Source organism: Tetrahymena thermophila, assembly GCF_000189635.1.
Source record: "Tetrahymena thermophila SB210 genomic scaffold scf_8254564, whole genome shotgun sequence".
NCBI classification, from domain to species: domain Eukaryota; phylum Ciliophora; class Oligohymenophorea; order Hymenostomatida; family Tetrahymenidae; genus Tetrahymena; species Tetrahymena thermophila.
Window position 1 is genome coordinate 230,017 of NW_002476335.1, and position 25,850 is coordinate 255,866.

At 23.1% G+C, this 25,850-nt stretch overlaps 7 protein-coding genes across 7 annotated transcripts; 2 read left to right on the top strand and 5 right to left on the bottom strand. All coding sequences in view use genetic code 6, as the record gives it.

Annotated features, from left to right (window-relative positions):
* Positions 1–578: 578 nt before the first annotated feature.
* On the bottom strand, positions 579–1,067 carry TTHERM_000218399 (transmembrane protein, putative; the record flags this gene model as incomplete). Its single annotated transcript, XM_012798726.1, has 1 exon — positions 579–1,067. One exon carries the CDS (start codon positions 1,065–1,067, stop codon positions 579–581), a length of 489 nt encoding a protein of 162 aa, XP_012654180.1.
* Positions 1,068–1,462: 395 nt separating this feature from the next.
* Positions 1,463–4,732, bottom strand: TTHERM_00218400 (EF hand protein; the record flags this gene model as incomplete). Its single annotated transcript, XM_001020512.1, has 8 exons — positions 1,463–1,522; positions 1,570–1,779; positions 1,842–2,202; positions 2,268–2,430; positions 2,477–2,852; positions 2,903–3,145; positions 3,250–3,523; positions 3,579–4,732. The coding sequence occupies 8 exons, from the start codon at positions 4,730–4,732 to the stop codon at positions 1,463–1,465; spliced, it is 2,841 nt and encodes a 946-aa protein (XP_001020512.1).
* An 869-nt stretch (positions 4,733–5,601) lies between these two features.
* On the top strand, positions 5,602–8,143 carry TTHERM_00218410 (phenylalanyl-tRNA synthetase beta chain; the record flags this gene model as incomplete). The annotated part of the gene is made up of 9 exons (XM_001020513.3): positions 5,602–5,659; positions 5,880–6,136; positions 6,351–6,617; positions 6,675–6,839; positions 6,898–7,195; positions 7,256–7,590; positions 7,642–7,867; positions 7,919–7,977; positions 8,036–8,143. The coding sequence occupies 9 exons, from the start codon at positions 5,602–5,604 to the stop codon at positions 8,141–8,143; spliced, it is 1,773 nt and encodes a 590-aa protein (XP_001020513.3).
* A 1,027-nt stretch (positions 8,144–9,170) lies between these two features.
* Positions 9,171–11,052, top strand: TTHERM_00218420 (C2H2-type zinc-finger protein; the record flags this gene model as incomplete). The annotated part of the gene is made up of 3 exons (XM_001020514.4): positions 9,171–9,442; positions 9,505–9,688; positions 9,751–11,052. The coding sequence occupies exons 1-3, from the start codon at positions 9,261–9,263 to the stop codon at positions 11,050–11,052; spliced, it is 1,668 nt and encodes a 555-aa protein (XP_001020514.3). The 5' UTR covers positions 9,171–9,260.
* Positions 11,053–11,541: 489 nt separating this feature from the next.
* TTHERM_00218430 (transporter family ABC domain protein) lies at positions 11,542–16,363 on the bottom strand (the record flags this gene model as incomplete). The annotated part of the gene is made up of 12 exons (XM_001020515.2): positions 11,542–11,992; positions 12,052–12,887; positions 12,940–13,014; positions 13,075–13,400; positions 13,464–13,746; positions 13,812–14,444; positions 14,515–14,863; positions 14,922–15,241; positions 15,424–15,855; positions 15,912–15,980; positions 16,053–16,177; positions 16,237–16,363. 12 exons carry the CDS (start codon positions 16,361–16,363, stop codon positions 11,542–11,544), a joined length of 4,026 nt encoding a protein of 1,341 aa, XP_001020515.2.
* Positions 16,364–17,938: 1,575 nt separating this feature from the next.
* TTHERM_00218450 (cation channel family protein) lies at positions 17,939–21,871 on the bottom strand (the record flags this gene model as incomplete). The annotated part of the gene is made up of 3 exons (XM_001020517.2): positions 20,144–21,871; positions 19,850–20,083; positions 17,939–19,756 (listed from the first exon to the last, which is right to left on the bottom strand). The coding sequence occupies exons 1-3, from the start codon at positions 21,809–21,811 to the stop codon at positions 17,939–17,941; spliced, it is 3,720 nt and encodes a 1,239-aa protein (XP_001020517.2). The 5' UTR covers positions 21,812–21,871.
* A 2,125-nt stretch (positions 21,872–23,996) lies between these two features.
* On the bottom strand, positions 23,997–25,850 carry TTHERM_00218460 (hypothetical protein). The gene has a single exon (XM_001020518.2). The coding sequence runs from the start codon at positions 25,618–25,620 to the stop codon at positions 24,238–24,240; it is 1,383 nt and encodes a 460-aa protein (XP_001020518.2). The 5' UTR covers positions 25,621–25,850; the 3' UTR covers positions 23,997–24,237.

Consider the following 25,850-nt stretch of genomic DNA (forward strand, 5'->3'; position numbering starts at 1 on the left):
CTTTTTAAATAAATAAAAATTATATGTTCAATAATTAAAAAAAAATATAAATAATTATAAAATTATCTTTGTATTTCTTTATTATATTAATTTAAAAGTATTTTTTATATCAAATCAATATTTTTTTTAATTCTTCATGAAATCAATTAATATTTTTCTTAATAAAATTGTAAATATTTTTTCTTAACAAAATTAATTAATATTTTCTTTTTTTGAAAAATATGATTTTATTTAATAATATTAAATTATTTTTTTGAATAAATGATAAAAATTTGATATTAATAAATATTTTTTTAATTATTATTTGTGAAATTAATTTTAAAGTAGAATCGTGGACAAGAAAATATCAATTTTTTTGATATATTTTGATTTCAAACACTAAAAAATATTTATAATATTAATTATTAATAAAAAAGATATACAATAAAAACAAAATAATGTCACTTGAAGATAGATTGAAAATAAATAATTTCAACGCAAAGAAATGGCTTGAAAAGGAACTTAGTAGTTTAAATGAAGAATAGATTAAATAATTAGATACTTATGATATTAATTCAGGTGAAGAATATAATTAGTAATCAATAGATATGCAACTAACAGAAATTCTCTTTAATGTTAAATATCTTTAATAAAAATGTTAAGATGATCTTCTAAATGCTTAGGAAAAAGTCTAAAAAAACTAAGAAAATATTTTATAGAAGTAGGAAGAAGTTGTGAATCTGTTAAGCGAAATAGAGGGATTTTTGCAAAATAATTCTTAAGCTGATAAAATGATTAAAACAAGTTTAAATAACGTAGTTTTTGATGAAATATACGAAATGATTTAGCTCAAAAGCCGCTTAAATCATAATTTAGAGATATTTGATGTAGTTTTGCAATTAGATTCTCACCAAAAAGAAATCCAAGGATATATTGAAGAAGGGAACATTCAAGAATTAACAAATAAATGCATGAGTATAAATGAAACAATATAAATTTTACTGAAGCTACCAAAATTAAATCCAAACTATGAAAAAGCAGAGACCATTTTAAGCATGGTAATTAATTACATAAAAGATCTGCTTCATTTAGCTTTGCTTTCAGAAGAAAAAACTTAAGAAAAAGTCCAAAAGTATTACGAAATATTACATATTTTAAAGTAATAAGAAGTCTTTGATGAAGTTGTATCGCAGCATAAGCTTTCGTAAAAGCAAAAAGATGAAATTAAATCTGTATTAGAATAATTTTTACCTCAACAAAATAATAAAAAATAATGAATTAATGTTAATTTAATTAGTGATCAAAAATATTATTTGAAAATAAATAAATAATTAATAAAAAAAATATTTTTCATACAATAATTTATAAATATTTTACAAAATGATTTCAAATATTAAACCAATTAATCACTTTTATTTTTAGTTGGTTAGTTGTCTATCTGTTCTGTGTAAGTTATTGCATTAAAATAGCCAAAGATCTTAGTTCAAAATTATTTAGCCTCTGTCCCACAAAAAAAGCATAAAATATCACAATTTTCATTTTTCTAGTTTTAAAAATGGGTTTTTATTCATTTAAAAATTTATAATTTACTTCTATGATTGCTTTTTTAATCTTTTCCATTGGTATTTCAGACTTCCCTTCTTCTCTCAAGCTTGTAAATAGAAGTTTTGTGAAATAATCTTGAAGGAGCTATGTAAAGCCAGGATACTTTTCTTCATTTATCAACAACTCCATTGTTAATTTTGAGAAATGAGATATTTCATCAATAGACAATGTACCAGAATTATCACTATCAAATACCTAAAATAAAGATAAATTAATATAAAATATTTATCGAGTGTCTTTAAAAATTAATATTTCACCTAAACAAACATATCTATTTTTTACTGGTCATCTAAATTTGAAATATTTTTCAACATTTTAACAAAATTTTCCCACTTAATTATATCTTGATAATTGCAAAGAGACTCAACTAATGCTTTATTTTCTAAAGTTAGATGATCAAATTTATCTAATTAAAGCATAATATCATCTTCTTTAATTACATTTTCTGTAGAAATAATCTAGGATTAAATGTTAAGTATTGATCTATATAAAATGTAAACACTATTTAAGTCACTTTCACTTAATTCATGTTCTTGTAGAATCTTTCCTATATTTGAAGCAAACAAATCTCTGTTAAGTTTTTTTAATTTTTCTAAATTTGATTTTCTTTCTTCAAACCTAATATTTAAAATATTAATTATTATTTGATTAAATATTTTATTTATATTTTAAATAGCAATTACCCCTTTAGCTTAAAATCTATAACTTTATTTTTTTTTATTCTTTTAGGCTAACTCAATTTGTATTTTAAATATAGATCTATTTCTTCTTTTTCTTTATCAACTCTCCAATTGTAGTCAAATTTAGAAAAGAATAAATCTAAGTACTTCATTACTTTCTTAATATCTTTGATGATTAAATAAATAAAGGGTTAGATTAAAATAATGTTTACATGCATTCACATCAACAATTTCTTTTTGTGGTTAATTTTCTTCATTCTCTTCATCGTCTTCAAAGAAAAACATTTTTTTCTTCTAATCATCTTCATCATCCTTTATAAAATCAGCAAATTAACTCCTTTTAGCAGTTTTATTATCTTGTGATTTATTTAAATTCGATTTAGGAGTTTGATTTTTACTTGTGAAGCTACCCATCGTATTTTTTCGAGCTAAAGTTTATTTGCTTAAAGGTGTAGAAGAAGCACTATTATTATTACTTGATGGTACTTCTTATATTTAATCAAAATCCATTTTTAAGCTACTCTGTTTATTCAATTGATCATCTATTTCTTAATTAGCAATAATTTTATTTTCTAACCTCTCTATAGCCTTAAATTTAAAAATAAAATCAAAATATGTTTATCAACAATCAAAATAACCTTTTTCAGGTTCTATAGATTCTCTTCCGTACTATAAATTTTGTCTAATCCAGCAAAAGTAGAACAATTTCCTGCAAATATAGTGATATCATTCCTTTTTAGCTCTCTGTGACTATATATAGGAGTACCATTTTTTTAGTATAAATATATATTTTCTGCAGTAATTTTTAGTTTTTTCATAATTATTCTTTTGAATTCTTAGAAATCCCTTTATTCCTGAGTTTGTAGAGTATTAAAGTTTATCTAAAAAATGATTAATTAAAATCAATAAATAAATAAATAAATATATTTTAAAATAAATTGTTAATTTATTTAAAAATTGTTAAAAATAATTTTAAATTACTTACAGATGGCAAGTACAAATAGCAATATTTTAAGTTCAAGTGTCTCTTGATTTATTGAAGATTATAAATTTCTACAATCAAAACTTATCTTTAAGGTTTGTATGTTTATTCAACAATTTATGTTTAAAATATAGAAGAAGAGTTGTTTGAATTTTAAATAGAAGTAGCAATTTTAGCGAGCTTTTTTTATTTAAACTCCTAAATTAATTAATTATTAAATTTCATCATTTCTTCAACTTATTTTTTTGATCTCTGCCAGGTATTTCGTGTTGATTACCTAAGTATTTATTGTAAATAATTAATTATCAAAAATAAATAAAGTATTTTTTTACTGCAAATTAAGACAAAAATTTTGCTTATCATTCTCCTCTTTTTTATAAGGGTCTGAAATGAGCAGGTCTCTTAAAGGTATATCTAAACTTTTTGTTTATTTAGATTTTCTCATATTTTTTAAAGTTTTTTCATATTATGATTCTTTTTATTGCTTATTATCTATTTCTTATCTTTGTTTTTATTTTGCTTAAGAATATAAAAAAAATTAATCTCCTATATTATTTGAAACTTTTTATGCAATTTTTTTGATATTCTCTTCTGTCTATTTCATCAAATGAATATTCTCTTATTCTTACTATTAGTTACCATTTAAGTTTTTTTTATATTCTGGTATTTAAGAGTGCTATGACATATGATGATTAAAATATATTTTATCTGTGTGAATGTTTCTTTAGTTGAAGGGTAGATCAGTAGATTAAATATTAAACATAATATGTTTATTTAAATTTTCAGTTTCTACTTCTTTAAATTCTGCATACTTTTCATCTTTTAAATTGTTTTCAATAAAATTTAAGTTATTAATTATTCTTCTTTTGCTTTCCTACATGGACATAGGCCTAGTTTAGTCTCTTACAGGACTAAATAATTTACTCTAAGAACTCACAGAAAGAGGCTTTATTTAGGTGCTTTGTATTTTTTATGTAATTCCAGGAACAAATGTTTGATATTAAGGAGTTAAAATTTTAAATTGTTGTTCAGATTTTTGCTTTTACCTCTTAGCAAGTTAAGCAGAAGTGGGTGTAATATATTATTGGAAGAATTTTTCAGTTCCAGAAAACCTTTTATCTTGAGAAGATTTTATATTTCTTAGAGAACTATTGTTTAAGTATTAAATAGCATGAATATTTATAGCTGAAGGATCGCTTAAATGACTTATTTAAACTCTTCTGTGAGATGCTTGACTTGTTTTTGGTTTCAATAATAATTTACTATTTTTATTGTTTTCTGTAATGTTATTGTTGTTGTTGTTCTAATATATTTATTATAATAAAACCTAGTGTCTCTATTAAATAAGATTCATTTCATCCTCAAATGATTTTCTAAAACTTTGTTAATATTAAAGCATTTATTATTGATCTCTTTCATACAATTACTTTCTAATATCTAAAAATGTATTTTATTTTATATGTAAATCATCGCTTGACTTCATCATCTTTCTACAAGTCTTAAAAATAAAATATTATTAACAAAAAATTTATTTAGCTCTTGTTTATTTTTATTATATTTTTTATGAATAGCAAATTTATAATTTCTTCTACATAATTAAAATAATTAGTAAATTTCAAACAAAGAAAGTTTCAAAAGGTTAATATAAAAATGAATGAATAAATAAATAAATAAGCAATTCTGTTTGAAAGCCAGTAAAATTCAAAGCAAAAATTATTTCTGTTTATTTCGATTTTTATAATTTACTTTAAATTTAATTTATTTTGTTGAAATTTAATTCTATTTTCAAGAAACTAAAAAGCTAGAATTTATTTAAAAGAAATAAATGTAAAAGATAGTTGAGTAACAAGCCTTATTTATCTTATTTAAGGGTTTAATTTTTTAGCAAAAAAAATAAACAAATTTTAATTTTCATAAAATTTAAACTTGTTTTTTTATTTTAAATAATTTTAATTATTGTAAAAATTGGTGTAATTTCACTTTGATTTTTCCGAAAATAATTTTCTCAGTTGATAACTGCTGCCTCTAAATTTAGAATGATAATTTTTATAATGAAAGAAATAAGTGAAATAGTAAACATAATATTGAATTGTATATTATTTAAAAAGATATATTTTTTGATTTATAAATTTAAGACTACTTTTCTTTGATATTTTCATACTAAAAGATATTAATTTTTAATCAAAAATTAGTATTTTTTTGCGGAAAAGTATCTATCATTTAATAAAGAGAGAGAGAAAATAAAAAAGAAATTTTCTTCTTTTGAAAAGGAAAAATAAATTAATCCATAAAAATAAATATAAAACAAAAAATAAATAAATAAAATCAAATTATTTAAAAAGTAGTAAGTAATAAATGCCTATTGTCTCTGTTAACATTAAAAATTTCTTCAAAAAGTTAGGAAAGGAACTCAGTAAAAATATTCATTACATTCTCATATAGAATAAACAATAAAATAATTATTTTATTCAAATCTAAATTAAAATAAATTAATATGATCAGAAACATTCAAATATTTGATAATATGGATCATAAATGAAACAACATATTCAACAAGCTTCAATTTAACTTCTTTTCTCAAATAATAACAATTTGAATACTAAAATCTTATCACTTTATTTAATTATGAACAGAATTCCACGAATTGGAAGAATTATGCTTCGAATATGGTATCGAAGTAGAAGAAAAGGAAGTCTCCAAGAAAAATAAGAAGTCAGGCAAAGAAGAAAAAGTTAAAGAATATGCTTTTGAAGTTGGTGCTAACAGACCTGATTTACTCTCTGTAGAAACTCTTACTTAAGCTTTGGGAGTCTTTATTGGTACTCGCCAACCCCCTCAATATACAGTAAAGCCTGTTGAACAAAGATAAAAGATTATTGTTAAGAAGGATGTAATACATTAATTTAAAAAAAATAAATAGGAAACATTTAAATAATCCAAATAGTTTTATTCAGAAAGCAAAAAATAAAAAAAAAGTTGATAGAAATGATATTAATTTTTTGATTTTATTCATCAGTTAAATTGTTTTTTATTCTACCAAGCATTTGCTTTTCTGAGCTCTCTATATTTTAGCATTATTCTAAATTTTTATAATTTGAAAAAAGTGCAAGCGTATTAGACCTTTTGTTGTTGGTGCTGTTTTGAGAAATGTTACCTTCACTCAAGAATCCTATGATTCTTTCATTGACTTCTAAGATAAGTTACATCACAATCTTTGTCGTAGAAGAAGATTAGTCGCTATTGGTACTCATGATTTAGATACCATATAAGGTCCTTTTACTTATGATGCTAGAAACCCTGCTGACATCAAGTTTGTACCTCTCGATAAAACCGAAAGCATGGATGGAAACAGACTTATGGAATTTTACGAAGTAAATTTTAAATATGTTTTAAATGAAATTTATATAATAATTTATTAATATTTGTAGAAAGACTCTCACTTAAAAGATTTCTTACCCATTATCAGAAATTCTCCTGTTTATCCTGTAATTCTTGACTCAAATAATGTTGTATGCTCTCTTCCTCCCATCATTAATGGTGACCACTCTAAAATTAAACTTACTACTAAAAACGTTTTTATTGAATCAACTGCTGTAATAAATATTTAAAAATTTTATTTAATTAAATTAAAATATTATTTATATTTTAAAGACTGACTATACTAGAGCTTTGATTGCCTTAAACTGTTTAGTTGCTGCCTTCTCTGAATATTGTGCTGAACCCTACACCGTCGAAGAAGTTGAAATTCATTATGAAGAAGAAAATAGAACAGATATTACTCCCTAATTTACTATTAATAAATTTTAAACTAAAATTTCTCACTTAAACAGCGTTGGTACCATCAATGTTACTGCAGAATAAGCTTGCAAATTATTAGAAAGAATGAGTCTTACTGCAAAAGTTCTTAATAATGATGAAATCGAAGTAGCTGTCCCAATCACCAGAGGAGGTAATAATTACAAAAAGACAAAATATGAAATAAACTATATTTTTAAAATTAATGTAACAGATATTCTTTAAGAGTGTGATATTATTGAAGACGTTTGCATTGCATACGGTTTCAAAAACATCAAGGCTGTTTTACCTAAAACTCCTACTGTTGGTAAATAATTATTACTCAACAAGATGAGTGATTTGATTCGTGAAGAAATCGCTGCAGCTGGTTATAAGGAAGGTCTTAATTTCGTTTTAGTTTCAAGAGATGATTTAACCAAAAAGCTTAAAAAGGAAAATGATGAATAAATGATTATTATTGACAACCCCAAAACTGAAGAATTCAGCGTTGGTAGAACTACACTTCTTCCTGGTTGCCTTAAATGGTTATCATCAAATAAAAAGAATAAGGTAATTTACTATAATTGACTACAAATAGCATAACATTTGAATTTAAAATAGATCCCTATCAGTATGTTTGAAGTTGGTGATGTTATTTTGAAGGATGAAACTAGAGAAACTAATACCAGAAACGAAAGAAGATTATGTGCTATCTACACTAATCACAACTCTGAATTAGAAGTTGTTCATGGTTTACTTGATTATATTATGTTAAAGCTTATGGTTAACCTTGATTCTACAGGAACTTGTAAGGCAGAAAGAAGATACAGACTTGTTCCTTCTGATGGTAAGATTATTTAAAAATAGATATTATTTAATTAACCATTTATTATTTTAGAACCTACATATTTCTTAGATAGATAAGCTCATGTCTACTACAATGATAAGAAAATCGGAGTAAAATTTATAATTTTCTAAAAATATAAATGTTAAAAAATATTTGTTTTAAAAAAAGAATTTGGGTATCTTACATCCAGATGTTGTTAAAAATTTCGAATGGAAATATCCCGTTTCTGTTTTGGAATTAAATTTAGAACCTCTTATTAACGAATTCCACTAATGAAAGCTAAAATATAAATTTATATTTAATGTTATCCTTTAAATAAATATTTGTCTTGTTCCTATTATTAAATATTAGTTAAAATTTAGATTGTTTTTAATTTTCTGAAAACGTCTATTTATTTATTTATTTTTCTTTATCATTATCCATTCTTTTAAATAAAATGTATTTATGATACAAAGAAATTTAATGGTAATTTGTTGAGAAAAGATTAAAATATATAAAATTTAAGATTTGTTGAATAGAGGATTAAGATATAAATACATATTTAATACTATACTCTAAATAAACATTCCCATTCTTATTAAAAAGTATAAATTAAAATTATTTTTTAACATTGTAAAATAAATCATTTATTAATGATTATTTTTTATAGAGATAATGTTGCTAACAAAAATATTAAATATGTCAAATTTTTAATTTAGAAAATAAGAAACAGCAATATAAATGCATTTATTTTATTTTACCTTCTTAAATAAATATTTGTTTGTGTTTCTAATTAAAAGTATAAATTAAAATTGTTTTTAGCTTTATAAAAATGTGAATTTATTTTTTATGATTATTATTATATTTAAATAAAAATAATTGTTTTTGAAAATAATTTAGGCATTTTTTTTTTGAGAAAAGTTTCTAAATAAAAAATATGTCAGATTTAATTTTTTGAATTGTGAATTTTGAGATTTTGATTTATTTAAATTTTTTGAAAAAAGAAATTAAAACACTCTTTGTAAAATTTTACATTTTAGTTTCACTTACCTAAAATATTAATTCCAATGTAATTTTAATGGAATTATCATTTTATAATCAGATTTAAATTTATCAAATATATTCTTAGTTTAAAAATGAAAATAATAATTAGTTTTTTAAATGGCACTCAATGTATAGAAAGAATTTAACGCATTAATGTATCTTAATTGTATTATTTAAGATACAACAAAAGATACAATCAATATTCTATAAATTAATTTAATTAATATTTTGCGTATTAGCATATTTAAGAGATAATTATTGATTAATAAAGAATATTTTATGTAATTAAAAGCTATAAAACACCAAAACTTTGAAATTCACAAAATAAAATAAAAGCAAATAAAAATCATCAATTAGTGATACAATATATATGTCAGAGAGTTCTAAAAAAAGAATATTTGATTAAAGCCTGGACTAAATAATTCACATGCTTTAAGGTTAGTTTTAGTCAACTATAATCCTTAGCTAGAATTTAGATAAGTTGATTAACTCTTCATATTTTAACTACCAACCTCCAGAAAAGCCATACCCTTCAGGTCTACTTCTTTTAAAGTAAATAAACCTATTTTAAATATAATAGATTAAATATTTATCTTATTTATATTTAATTAAAGCAATAAAGTCATATCTAATAGCTTAAAAGAGCACGAATCAAAATAAACAAATCATCTTGGAAATCATGAAAAATTGAGCAAAACTTAACATACTTTAAATAAATCTCTTGAATAGAGTTATTCTGATATAAATAATAACTTGAGCAGCTAGTCTTTGTCTTAGAATACCAAAATCAAAAAAGAGGTATTTCTTTAAATAAAATTATTATTAAAAAACATAATATTTAAAATGAAAAATATATTTAGGAATCTGAAAATCAAAGTGATTAATAAACTCAAATAGAAAATTAATCACACATCTAAGATCAAAATTAAAAATTAATTTCTAAAGAAAAACAAGATGGCAAAGATAAAGAAAATGGCTATTATTTTTCTGATTTAAAATCAAAAGAAGAAGATTCAAAGCCTACTGTCAAGAAGATTTTCAAAAAAAAGAAAATCGAAAAAATAAAGAAGAAATTTTGCATATCTTAAAATCAAAGCTTTAATTAAGACTCTAGCTAAGAAGAAATATCAGTAATTACAAAACCTGATATTGAAGAAGATATCAGATATTAAGCAGAGAATCGCTAAAAATCTGATTAAAATTTAATAAATTAAAGCTTTTAAAATTTTACCTCTTATGAAAATGTGAACTCTAGTGAAATGAGAAATAAATATTTTTAAAATTCTCCACCAATTCATTAGAAATAAAGATAATTCTATGACATTTTACAATCCTCATATTACAAAAATCGTTAACAGGATTCTTTTTAAAAATAATTTTTATTGAGCAACTATTAAAACTAGTACTACTAAAGTTCTGAGAGAACAAAGCAAATGCCTTCACCTTTTATTGCATAAGAATATAATCCACCCATTTAAAAATAGATTAACAATGTGAGTTATTTCTATACAGAAAACAATCTATACTACCAACAGCTTTTAAAACAGTATGGTAGCATGAAAAATTTATAACTTTTTGAAGATTAGGGTTATAGCAATAATGCAATCTAAAATTAATAAATGGGATAAGTTAAAACAGAAAATATAGAAGACATTTCATCTTAAATTAATGAATCTTTTTCTAATAATTCCTAGCAATTTAAAAAAAACAAAAAATTTCCTTCTGTTATATACATAGAAGGAAGCAAAAAATTTTAATGCCAAATTTGTAAAAAGACATTTGATTCTAAGTAAAAACTTGGAGGACATAAAGCAAGATCACATCCAGACGCTCCTTGCTAGAGAACAGAAAGAGAAGAAAAGAAGAAGAAAAAAATTTAAGAGAGTGAAGCAATAACTCCTTCAGAAAGCAATACAGCTGATGGATATGATTAATTTAAGAGTAATACTAATTATTTAAAATCTAATCCTTCTGGCTTATAACTCAAAAACAAAAATAGGTGTTTAGAATAATATCCTTAGATGATTAACTACTTACATGACTCAAATGAAAAAAATTTCCATAATAACAATTCATTACAAAACATCAGCAGAAATATTTTCCATTAATAGCAAGACACAGATTATTATAGTTTTTAACCAAGACATTACTCATATCAGTGATAGCAAAATTTTATGATTAAACAAAATAAAAAATATATCATTCATTATATACACTTTAAATTAAATATTTCAAATCATTGAATTTTTGAAAATAATATTTAGGAAATTTATGCTTATTTTAATAATAAATGAAATATTTTATTAAATTATTTGAGAAACACTTGAAAAATTTATAAAAAATGATTTTTTACAAATGAATTTTTAAATATTAAAATTTCTTGTGATTATTAATAGTGAGTTTAATAATGTTTTGCAAAATTTAATTATTGTGAATGCTTACTTATTCGTAATCAATTGATTATTTAAAAATTGTGAAAACTTTAAAATTATTTATTTTTAAAATAAATTTAAATCTAATAGAAAAATATTTGATGAATTTTTTTATTAATAACAATTAAAATTTATTACGATATAATTTATGCATTATAAAATTAAATTTTTTATTAATTTTTAAATTTTTTATATAAATTCAAAGAGCTGTTTAGTATATCATACTTCTCTCTTTTCTTAGAATTGAGTGAAATAAACAAAGATAGATGCTAATGAGCTCTAAGAAATTTAGAAATCATTTATCAATCCTCTGCTCAAGCAGAGATGATTTTCGAAGAAGTTGAATGTCTTGCTCAACGAAAAATCTTGGTATGGCAAGATAAGATCAACTTAGTCATTTTAAGTTGTATCACTTAGGAATTTAGCTTGTTGGAAAGTAGCTTAAATTTCTCTTATGGCTGCATCTCTATTTTCTGTTTTAAAGTGAATTTTGTAGCCTTCACCATACTTTTCTTTCAAGAATTGAGGTGTTCCGTAACACATAAATTTACCGTTAATAAGGATACCGATTTTAGAGCAAAGGGACTCTGCTTCATCCATACTATGAGTAGTTAGAACAATAGCTCCTTTTCTTAGCTTTAAACTCTAACTGAGTGTATTCCATAGGAATCTATTTAATTTTTAAGAGAATTAATTTTCATAAAAAATAATGATTTATAAATAAATTACCTTCTTGCAATAGGATCTACACCAGAAGATGGTTCATCAAAGAATTACATATCAGGACCACCAATTAGAGCCATAGTTACACATAGTTTTCTTTTATTACCTCCACTGAGTTTACCAGCCCTTCTATGAACATAATCTTCTAATTGCATAACTTTCAAGAAGTATTAAATACTGTCATTTAGGTCTTAACCCTTTAAGCCTTTCATTCTTCCAAACAAACGGAGATGTTCAATAACTGATAAATTTTCATAAATATTATCAAATTAAGGACAAATACCTACATCTTAGTATATCTCCATTAAACCACTCTCTACTTCAATATTTTTTAATTTTACACTACCTTAACTTTTAGGGATCAAAGCAGTTAGGATGTTAAATGTTGTAGATTTACCAGCACCGTTAGGTCCTAACAAACCCAAAATTTCTCCGTTCTAAACTCCAAAAGAGTTATTCTTAATTGCTGTGAAGGGAGGAGTTTTTTTATTTATTTTATAAGTTTTATAAAGCTTCGATACCTTTATTTTATCTTAACAATTAATGTTAGATACTCTTTAATCTTCAGCTGCTACTTCTTAAGGTACGCTCTAATTTTAGAATTAAGAGTAATCCACTTCAGGTTCTTTAGGGAATTTCTCTAATTTTTTCTCTATCCTCAAAGCAAGTAATCCATACACAATTCCCTGTGCAAAAAGTATCAAGATGTATTAATAGACCTTATTTTACCATGTTGGATAGTTATTTGAAAGATACATATCAGGGTAAGGTTGAGTATTAGCAGCTATAACTTAAGTACCCATACTATAGCAGAGATAAGGTGATATCAAAACCATATAACCCTGAAATAATTTGATTTATTTTAAGAAAATTTTTGATTTTAATTAATTTTACCTAAAGTGTTGTACTCTAAGATGCAATTATAGCTGGAACTGTGTAGAAAAAGAGATAATTTACAAAGAAGACTAACTAATTTAAATATAAGTTGAATGATAAAATTTTAATTTTTATAAATATTTGATAATTTACTTTATAGGCAGTTTGAGCTTTTTTGAATAAAAACGAAAGGAAATATGATTAGCAAATAATAGAAAACATAAATAATTATGTAATTCCGAAGAAGCTGCCAAAGTAATTTGTGATTGCATTGAATTAAACTATATAGCAGAAGATAAAGAAGATGTATAGATTTATCGAAATGAAAATAAAATCAAAGGCGAATGTTCCTAACCAGTAAGGTAAACTTCTGCATCCCATAACATTTAAAGAGTATCTCAACTTTAATTCTCTTTCCATAACTGGTACACCACAGAAACTTGTAGTCACAAAGACATATGCAAGCATACCGAAAATACCTATTTAATTTACAAAACATCTTAGAATTCTTTGAAAGTAAAAGTATGATTTTATTTATTTACCAAAAATAATAACTTAGAAAAATTCAAGTGATATTTGTTTATCAGGGTCTACATCACTATTATCAATTGCACTCTCAGTGATAGCAAATTTAGCTACAAAAAGACCAGCTAATTGGAGAGCCATAGGTAAGAAGAAACTGATAAAAATAGAGACAGATCTAATAGTCATAAATATTTTTCTCTAGAAACATGCTAATGTTTAATTGACAAAATCAAAAACTGGAGGCTTTTAAAGACACTCAGGAACAGGAATATTTGAAAAGTCTGTGAATTTTTCTTATCCCTTTTTAAAAAAAGAAATTTAATTAATAAACATTTTTAATTTAATAAAATTTTAATTTTTTTTACTTAGTTTTCTCCTGGATTTAAGTATTTCTCTTCATCCATACCTATATTGATAAAGGCATCTTCAAGAGTATTCATTTCTAGATCTAAGCTTAGCTCTGGTTGTTATTCTAAAGTAGAAAAGAGATTTGGGAATTTTTATTTGGAAGTAAATGGAAGAGTAAATTAAACAGTTCCCAATGAGCTTTGGGGGTTGTATTTAGCTTCAGGTATAATCTGGTTAACAATTTATTTAACCTATTCACATTTCTCAGGAGATAGTTAGTATTCACCTTAAATAGTGGGTTGAGGTTGTTGTTAGTTGTAATTAAAGCCTGAAGAAGGTCTATTATGATCTATTGATTGTCTACTACTTCTTTTCATCATATTTTCTGATTTTCTAGTTATTGTTAAGTGATAGCCCACACCAAAGTTCTTTTTAATAAATTCATTTGTACCAAGAGTTAATAGCTAACCTCTAGCCATGATGGCTATACGATCAGCACATTCTTCAGCTTCTTCTAAATGGTGAGTTGTAAGGATAATAGTTCTTTATTCTTTTTTTAGCTCCAAAAGAATTTCTTTGATTTCTTTTCTTGCATTGAAATCTAAGCCACTAGAGGGTTCATCTAAAAATACAATCTTTGATCCTCCAATCTAAAATTGATAAATTAAAAAAAGTTAAGTATATATTCTTAATAATTTTCATTTTGAAAGTTTAATTTACAAGAGCCATAGCTAATGAAAGCTTTCTTTTATTACCACCACTTAGGATTTTAGCTGTTTTTCCTACTTCGTTTGAAAGTTAGCATTTTTAAATTAGATAATTAATTTCATTTTCTAACTCTTCGCCTTCTCTTCCTTTGATTCTTCCTATAAACTGAAGGTGTTCTTCTACAGTAAAGTTATCGTATAAGACATCTCTCTACTAGCATAATCCAATATTTTAACGAATTTAATCTAAATTCTCATCAAAATCTAAATTATTCATAATGATTTTTCCTTGATTTTTTTATAGTAACCCAGTTAGTAAAGATATAGTCGTAGTTTTACCAGCTCCGTTGTGTCCTAAGAGACTATTATATATATAAATGTTAGTTATTTTTAAATAATAACTAAATTAAAAATATTTACCAAAAAATTTGCTATTCGTACAATGTCAAGGATAAGTGATCAACTGCAGTAAAATCTCCAAAAGTTTTAACTAAATCTCTAACTTTAATTGTCACTGAAAGATTATTAAGATTTCTAAATTCTTCTTTATATTTGGCAGAGCTATAATCAACTTAGTTAGTAGAGTAATTAATTTCTTCATCATTTTCTTATTGATTTACACTTAGATTCTCTCTAAGTTCATTTGAGGAACCAAATGACTTCTTATTTGATTTTTTCTTCCAAATCCAATTTATAAAGAATAAAGCATCTTTTTAAGTACCATATTCATTTTTAATAACCTAAATTTATTTTACAGAATTAATTTTCACTTCTCTTAACAAAGTTAATGATAAAAACACAAAAAAAAGTTTTGTGGTTAATAAAGCTAGTAAATTAACTTTAAAATTACAAAATGCTTGATTGTGTCAAAATTAAGTCAAATCAATAAATAGAAAGCTAAAGAAAGGTTTAATTTTATTACATTATCGAAGTATACATAAAGGAGGAAGTAGACAATTGTATCCAGTATAAGCATGGATATGCCATTAGAATAGCTAAAGTTCATATCAGAGTAACTAAAACCACCACCTGAGCCTTATTAGTTCCAACCTGCTTGAAGGAAAATAAATATTACACATGTTTAAGGGAACAAACATAGAAGGCTAAGCAAAGAATTATTTTCTTAAACTGATTGAACTGCGGCTACATATTACAAGGCAGAAGCAATTAAATGTACCAAAGTGATCAAATCTGAAGGGAGTTTAGGGTGGGAGAAAAACGTAGTGTACATATAACACTAACTTAATGCAGCGCATATGAACAGAAGATAAGCTAATACAATCTCTCCTAAGCTCAAATTACTTGAACTAAATGCTTAAGCTATCAAACAAGGTAGCAAGTAAATAAAACCAATCTTTTTTTTTTTAATAATATTAATCAAGGGTAAAGTCTAAAAAATAATTATTTTACAATGAATGCTTTAGAGTAGTTAAATATGAACCAACCTAGATTATATGATAAGCTTTTAAGTCCCATAATCTATATTAAAATAAATTTTAATCCTCAAAATAAAGCGTTAATTTATAAAAATGGATAAATGTAAGTAAGTACCTTTTAAGTTTCCTTATATTTTTCAGATTTTTCATTTATAAAATTGTAAACAAATGATCTCAGAAATCCTGAAAGAGACAGAGGAAGGTATAACGCTGCTATGAACGAAAGAGAACTTTAGCTTTCTTTAGTGTATTAAAGTAATAATATAAAAATTAAAATCAATTTTATAAATATAAATTACTCGCAACTATGTTAAAGACAGCTGAAATAGCTGGAGGAATTATATCTTTTAGATATTCATAGTTTCTTAAGTTAAGCATGGCATTCTTTTTAATGATAATGCCCGTTTATTTTAAAACACTAGCCATTTATCTTTATTTAGAAATTTTTAAAAAATGATTTATGTTTTACAAATAAATTCATTAGAGTTTTCAACTGTTGAATAATAATCGTATAAATAGCGCTGAGCAAAAATTTAATTTTCTTTATAAATTACTGTAATGAACTAATACTTTCTGATTTTCTTTTAAATAAAAATTTGTTCACCACACATTTAGAGATTTTGATGTAATATTTTAATCTTGCTGAGGAAGTTTATTAGATTTAATCATAATATTACATTTAATACATAACAAAAAATGCTCTTTTTAAACAATATTTTTTTTCTAAAGAATTCTTTCATTATAATTGTATTGAGCTTTTTCTTAGATATTTTTATCAATTTTTTTAAAAATAAATTAAAAAAATATATTTCAATAATAATATTTTTTATGTAAGCTAATAATTTCTCTACCTTTTCCACTCTCCCATAAAATTATGTTTGATTTACATTATAAAAAATTATTCATCATTCATTTTTTTAATAATATATATGTTTTAAGTAAGTAAGCAAATTATATTTCTGGTGATTAAATTAGATTAGGCAAGCTAATCATACATAAGGTAGAGCCTCTTCATTTTATCAATAGATATTTAAAATGTTTAAAATTTAAATTTAAATATAAAATATTTACTTTAGATAAATTTTCCTAATCATATTTTAATAGATTAACTTCTTACTTCATTAAACAAGCTTAAATCTCTCTATAATTTCTTAATTTTTACTTTATTTGACAGAATACATTAATTTCACAAAGTTAAAAATGTTCCAAATGATATTAAATATAACATTTTGGGAAAAAAAATATTTTATTATAAAAGAAAATAAACATTAATTATTTTTATAACAAACTTTTAACTTTTAAACTTTTCAAAATAATTTTAGATTTAGATAAACTATGATTGATTATTGATATTTTAGATAAAATAGTGTTTTTTGTCAGTCAAAATATAAAATTTTCTTGCAAATTTATTTAGGGCTTTTTAAATAAATTTATAGAGATATCATTTTTAATAATTGATTGATAAAAAACTTTTATTTGTGTTAAAGTTTATAAAAAATTTTATAAAAAGCATTGAACATTTAATAAATATTTCTCATTTATCATTTAAAATCTTATTTGATTTTTTTTAAGCAAATAAATTTCCATTTATTAAGACTGTCAATTAAATCTATAAGAAGATATTAAAAAAATTAAATATTCATGAATAAATCATAAAAAATTGAAAAATAGAGATTATTGAATATGAAAAACTTCTTCTAAGATAATAGGAATATAAGTATAGTAAAAAGTTTAATTAATTTAATATTTGTATTAATAAATATGCAATATGCTTAATTTAATATATTCATAAATATATCTTGATTTAATAAAAGAAATAAACTTATTAGTACTAATCTTTCTTCATATAGTTATATTAGATAGAATTAAAATAGAAAAAAATTTATTAATATTTTAAATTCTAATTAGAATAATTACATACATAAATAATTTTGTAAATAAATATTAGATTTATTACTACAACTAAAATAACTAAATAATTAATCTAAAAAAAGTTTTTTTTCATTTAATATTTGAGCTAATACTTTTCTAGCTTTTGATAGTTTTCTTTTTGATAAAATTTTGTGAGACAAGAAGAGGTTTCATAACACTTCTTCTCTGTTTAGCTTTGTTTTTAAATTTGTCAACCCTAAAAATGTAATTTAAATTATTGTGAGGGAAATAGTATTAAAAGTTATGGTAAACAGAAAAATCGATGCTAACATTTTATTATTCATAATATGAATAGATTCCTAACTTAAGTTCTGTTTAATTGACTTAGCTTTCATTCAAATCATTAAGTGTTTATTTACCATCTTATTATTGAGCAGCAATAGAGTTCAGCAGATTAGATTGTTAACGCTATAGTGATGTCTGTATTTTTTAAAATTGCTATTATTATTATTATTACTATAACTAAATTTATTAATTTGATTTTGATTAACCTCCATCATTTGATATCTGCCTGACTTACTTTATATTATTAGAACTATTTACTTAAACTATTTCTTCATAGCTTTTATAGGTGATAGATTACTGTTTTCTTATTATATTGTTTGGATGAAGCAAATCTATTTATTAAAATTATTATTGATTTATATTTTAGTTTTATGGTGTATTCACATCATTTATGTAATTATTTTTCATAATATTCAAGTTGCTACTTGAGCTTATGGTTGTATCATTTACTTTCTGAACTTTTTGCTTTATCTTGTTATTAGGAGTAAATGTCTGAATGCTTGAACTATGAAATACTTCTTCCTTGTTTTAATCTTAATTAGTGATACTTTCAGCTGCTTTTCCATTAACCTTCTCTTAAATTTGTTTTGGAGTTTCACTTAAATGGCGATTAAATTAAGTATTAAAATGATCATCCTAAACAGAGGGTGATAAAAGAACCAAATCTTCTTAATCAAAAGCTAAAGGATCATTTTATTCATAGGATACAAAATTCGATATGAGATCTCTATGTGTATCTGAGGCATTAGGGCTAATAAAATTAACTGAGATTAAATTTTATAAATCTTATTATTTATCATCATTGTATTAGTTCATAATACTAATCATTTTTTATTCTTTTTTTAACTATTTTAGCTGTTTTTTGTCTTTTTTTTAATCATCTTCGCTTTATTCCTACTATTTCTCTGGTTAAACTTTAAAATTTGAATTAAATTCTTATTATGCTTAACTATTTTTTGTTAATTCTATTTTCTAGTTATAATTCCTATCATTTTCATTTTAGTGTTAAACTTAATTCTAATTATTAATTTAATTATGCTAAAAATCACCGTTTCTATCTTATAAATTTGTATTTGTGTGAAGCTATTAAGTATGCATATGGTTATTAGGGTTATTTGTATCTGGATATTTATTTATTTGATGATTATCTTGATGATGGTGATGATGATGATGCTCCTTTATAGTAAAGCATTTTAGAAAATTATTAATTTCAAATTGAATTTAGTTCTAAGTACTTAATGAGTGATACCTAAGCTTTACCGTCTTTCTTAAAATAGTTTCTTTTTTTGTAGTAGGCATTACACCATATTTTTAACTGAAGAGCTTTCTTCTCTGCTCATAGAAGGTAAAATGGCAATCTCGCTCGATGTGATTCTTTTCATAACAAAGAGAGCAGTCTATCTATATGTATTAACTTTTTTTATTTATAAGAATCTAGTCTTTCATATGGTAATAGTGCTCTTTTTCTATTGGAAACTTTGCAACAACATCTAAAAAGTCCTTGAGCTTTAGCATATGTAATTCTGTCACTCCTTTACTTTTAGCATAGCAGAGAGGTCTTTAATTTTAAGTAATGAATTCTATCAAACCAACATAATCTCCCTAATTTTTTAAAATAATTAAGTTAGTAAGTTAGAAAATAAATGCCTAAATAAATAATATCTTATTATTGTTATTATTAACTTAATTAATTACCTTGTTCTTAATCCTAATTACTTTTTCTTAAAGTGAGTTTTGAAGTTCGAAATTGGTAAAATAATATTCAATAACCTACCCTTCTACTACAAAGTAAAGGGCTGGATCGTTTATCTACTATCTTGTAATAATAGGATCATCAGAAGCGTAATATATGGCTTGCATTTTTAGTGCTAATTACTCTATACACTCAGCTGAGAAGTAGTTCTTAAAAAAGGGAATTCTTAGAAGTTACTTTTTTTGATTAAAAAATTATTTTAATATATTTAAAAAATGTATGTAAGTAAGTAATACCTGAGAATAGATATTAATAAAAATCTCATCCTTTAATTACTTCGAAAGACAATTAAGAATGCTCTACGATTTTCTTTTTTCTTCAAGACTGACATCTTTCACATATTCTATATATTTTCTAGCCTTTTGTTGCTATTATGGGTCGACATTATAACGGCGCATAAACTTAGTTACTTAACTCACTAAAAGATTGAAATTGTCCCATTTTGTATTCAAGTTTCTCAAAATAATAGTAATTGAGGTAATTGTATAACCAAATAATACGCAAGCACCAAATGCTATTAATGTAGTGAATATTTTTTCTGTATTCGAACTTGGCTAAATATTTCCTTTCACAGATGACATCATAATTATTGCAAAAAAGTAGCTGTTCACATATAAAGTATAGTCGTCAGAATTTTGATATGAGTTTTTAACAATCCATCCAGAATTTGATTACTCATATTATATTTCTCCTAATTTATACCATACACATGCTACTACATGACAAAGATATAATACTATAGCAAATAGTTTCAATAAATCTACAGATGCAATAGATTTTTCTGACATTTGAAAGGCGTCCTTAAATTTTTAGATTAGACTTGGCTTGTAAAAAATTCTTAATAAAAAAATACTCCTACTATAATTAAATTAGAGTAAACCAATAGCAGAAAAGTAAGTTAAAACATCAAGAGGAAATTCAAGCGAATATGTATAAACTTTTAAAATCTATACATGATTTTTTATTAACTCTCCTTTAACATAGACAGCAGTGTTAAAATTTTTTAAAATATCGATTCCCAAAAAAATTATGATTATGACATACCCAGCTCCCTAAATAATTAAAGATCTTTCATTCTCGAAAGCCACACTAAAAGGTAAATAAACGAACAAAAATAAGCAAAGCATCATATACAAGATCTCCCAAAAAAGTACAATACCATCATAAGGGTCAAAAACTTTTATGTTTTTTAAAATTTTCTCTACTCGCTTATCTAGAAAGAGAAGGCAATCTTATATCTTCATATTTATATCTCTAAAAGCCTTTCTAACTTATCGAGTGCTTTTTTTAAGTCTTCTAATAAACTTATTTTGGCTATAATTTACAGTTTTGTTTTTTTAATGCATATAATCTATTCTTCTCTACTTGCTTTATTCTGTCTAGAAGAAGCTTAAATCGTCAATCATTTCTATTTAATTTTATGTTGCATACTGAATACTAATTGCCTTTAATGTTGATTTCCATCTTTGTATAGCTTCTGATACCAAGTAAATTAATTTATACCAAGTTACTTTTTCGAATTTTTTTACAAAATCAGATTTGTGTTTATCTGAATTTTAAGATGAAACACTCCCATCGTCTTTATTACTATTCTAGTCTATAAGTTCTATTAACTTTGATTTCTTTTTTTCTTGATTAACATCATCTTAATTTGACATATCTTCATTTTTATCATATTCCCTATTGACACTCAATTAAATTTAATTAAATATATTATAATTTGTATCCATTTAATGAGGTGTAAAATCTTAAGGTATTTAAAATTAATTATTATTCTACATTTTTTTCTTGATGAAATTTGGTCCTTTTTCTAACTAGAATGCATTAAATTATAGATCAGACTCATTTGGAGATAATGGATAGATTCTTTGTGACTAATCTATCTATTTTAAACTTTATTTCATTTTGCAAAATAATTAATTGCGTTTTACTTTTTTTAAAGCTTATTTTGTTAATTATATATGCAAATTTAAAATTGAGAGTACAACTTTTATTAGTTAATTAATTAGAAACAAGCACACATTCATTTTAATTACTTTTCCAACTATTTTCATTCAAAAAATATGTGCAAATATATGTTTGTTTGTTAATTATATAACCTAAATAACTTAAATAATGAAGACTTTTAATAATTTATCATATTTAAATGCCAATCACTCATAAAAGACTATACTTATTTTAAATCATTTAAATGCTTTCATTCATTTTCAATTATTTGGAAATTTCTTCAATACATATCACAAAAATACCAATATTCGAATTTGAGTTTATATGTTCTAACTAGAATAAGAAATAAAGTAAAAAAAATAAAACTATTAATTAATAGTAATTCTTTTCATCATTTTTCAATAATATCTTTTTTATCAAATTTCAAAGTAGATTATATATAATCTTTGTTTATTATTATATATATTTTTAGAATGAAAGAAAAAATAATTTACTGTAAGTATTTGAGTTTTAACGATTTTTGCTAAATTTTGAACCTACCTAGCAAAAAATTTTCTTAATTTCATTTTTTCATCTTTCTCTTGCTGCAATTTATTAAAAAATGAGGAAATATAGTTGTATAATTTAATTTTTAATATATTTGAAGTTTATCAATATTTTATTCTTTTAATTTAAAATACATAATTTTAATTACTTATTTATTAGCGGTAAAAGTTATTATTTTTAACAAATTAAGAATAAATCTAACCATTATTGATATTTTAATATAATAGAAAATGAAATATAATATTTTTAATTAAGAAGTAGTATGAAAATCACCCAAATTAAAAGCATTTATTTAAATAGAAATCAAAGATTTTATTAAAATGTTAACCATTTTAGAATAACTAAAATTTATTTTTTTTACTGAGTTAAAATATTCCATATTTCAAAATTGATTTGCTTTTTTACCGTTTCTAGCTAATTTAGTTAATTAAATAAAAAGGATCTACAATCAAATATATAAAAAAAGGGTATGAAATAAAAATATTGATTAATTCTTCAAAATGGAACACAGTATTCATAAAAATAAATTGTAATAGTTAGCACTATACTACTTAAATAATATATCATAATTTTCCATATTGATATTTAATTATTTTATTATTATTCTTGTTTATCTAAAAATATTATTTTTAAAAAAGACTAATAAAAATAAAATTCATAATTTGTAAAGTTTTGAATAATCGCTTACACTTTTACATCTATAATTACTTATTTTTCAAAAAATTTAATATATTTTGGATATTTTATTAATCACACTTTCGATCAATAAGATTTAATTAAAAAATAGAAGTATTGATTTTTAATAGGTAAACTTTTAATAATTTTGCGAATTGAATACATCATCTAATTACACTAATTTGATCTATATCTTGTTTTTGATTTTACTATTTTTATTTTATCATATTTTATATTTAAAGCTTTTTGCAAATTTTGATATGTATTGGTCTTCTAAAATATCTTAAATTGTTAGAACCTTAAATATTTATTTATTTTAAAATTATATAAAATTATTATTTATTTTTACTAATTTATTTTCATTATGCCTATCCTACCCATATACATGGTAAATGACTGAATGCTATATTTTAAACCTCATAAAAAATTACTATCATTCCTCTGAGGATTAAACTTAAAAACTTAACTTTTAGTTAAAACTTTTCACTTTATAAAAAATAGATACCAACTAATTAATTAATTACATATTATAAACAATTAATGAAAAAAAATATGATTTCATATCAAACATTTTGCTTTCTTTTATTTAGATAAACATTAAAAGTTTTTCTAAAATTAGTTAGAATGATTTATTATTGATTTTTTAATTAAGTATAAGTAGATTAATTTATTTAATTCAGATTATGATTTAATAATCTTAAGCATTTAAGATAAGATATGTATTTACTTTAATTATTTTGTTTTTTTCTGAGTTAAGTAAGTCAGAATTGCTTAAAAATTTCTAAAAACTGTAAGAATAAAATTAAAAAATAGGTTACAATCTATTAATATTCAAGTATTCTATTAATTATTTTCACTAATTTAATATAAATAATGAAAACAAACTGATACTTGAAAACAAACTACTGAATTTATTTATTTATCTCAAAAAAAAGACATGCGAAGAAATAAAGAAACATAGAAAAGAAGAATTCGATCAATTAAACTGGGTAAAAATATAATTTGAATAAATTTTTTATCTAAATTTTATAAATAGTTATTATAATGTTTGTTTGTTTATTTGTATATATGATTAATTGGTAATATATATCAACTTAGATTCTTTAATATAATAAGAAGAAATTTAATCATTAAAAGCTAATTAATTAAGTATTTTTTAAGATCATTTATTTCTTTTTTTTAGGAATTGTTTATAGGTAATTTGATTAGAGTAATTGTATAAGTAATATTTTAAGAGGAATTTGTGACTTTCTTCGTTATAACACGGGTTTTAAACTAAATTGGTTATGTTATTTTCAATTTTAGATTTTTATTGTTCCCTCATATATAAAATCTGTTAAATTCTAGCAGGGTCTACATCTATTTCGATCACCCCCAATACATTCAATAGGTCATATCCTTCTACATTTCTGTATTGTTCAGGATATTTTTCTTAGAAATTAATTATTTTAAAACTGATTTTTACAGGTAGTAATGAACCATCTACTGTTACTAAGTTTATTTAATCACTAAAATGGTTCGCTCTTCCATGTATGCAGTATTAAAATTAGCTATACATTAAAAATAAGTTTGAAAAAGAGTCAAATACATTAGCTCTGCCTTATCTCATTGTCATTGAAACGAAATTGGGAACATCCATACCCAGTAAGCATATCACTGCTTTACTTACTACATATTAGTAGTATTCTAAGTTTCCAGTCATATAATTTAATTTCCTCTTTGCCAAAAAGTATATCTTATTCTAGCTCTCGAGATTATCAATTTCTTCCTCACAAAATTTTTCAAAATATTTTTCACGCTCAATATAAAAATTTGGATTTTCTTAGCTTTATAAATACAATTTTTGTAATAATTGTTGTATTTGATCAGCCTTGTATTTATATTAAACAAGTAATTCTGCTAGACTATGTGAAAATTAGTCTTACTTGGAGTTAAGAATATGGACTAATTGATCTGAATATTTAGGAAGACCTAAATTAAATTTAAAAGTACCTATGTTTAAATAAACGCAGTCATATTTTAAATTTTATTAGACACTCATATTTGGTTTATATCTATTATTAGATAAAAATCTTTATTCATCCAAATCCAGAGCTTCATTGGTATAATCAAAGAAAAAATCTCCATATAACATATATTTTTTGTTAAAGCTTTCTTCTAAGTAATGTGGTATTGTCAGAGGAAGTTCTTTCCAGCCAAGTACAGACTATTATATATTTTAATTTTGTTTAGATTATTTTCTTTTATTGTTAGAGCTAATATTTATATTTTTGGAGGAAATGCACTTTGTTTCTTTACTATCTTATTGTATATAAGTTTTAGTTTTTTTATATGTAGTGTTGCTGTAGGAAGGGATCAGCGAAAGTTTATTCTGGATGGAAGTATCACATTCTGCTTCAATCTCTTTTATTGTTTCTTCCTACTCTGTTTCAAAGCTTGCATTAGATATAGATATATAGCTCTATTGTTTTGAAGTAGGACTCCAATTATAATCTATAAATGAAACAAAATTTGATTAAACCTAACTTTAAGAACTCATTAGCATGGAAAGTATGTATTTATTGCTTGGTATATTGTTAAGTAGATACGAAATTTGTTATTTAAACGTTTCAGTACAGAAATTTTTAGATAGTATTTTTGTTTATTTGAGCCAAAAGTGGTATAGTATGTGTTAGATTATATACCCAAAAATTATGTTTATCTTAATGCTCTTTTTAATTGCAGTTTTCTAAAAATTTTATGAATTACTTTAGTGACTTATTATGTACCATAAAA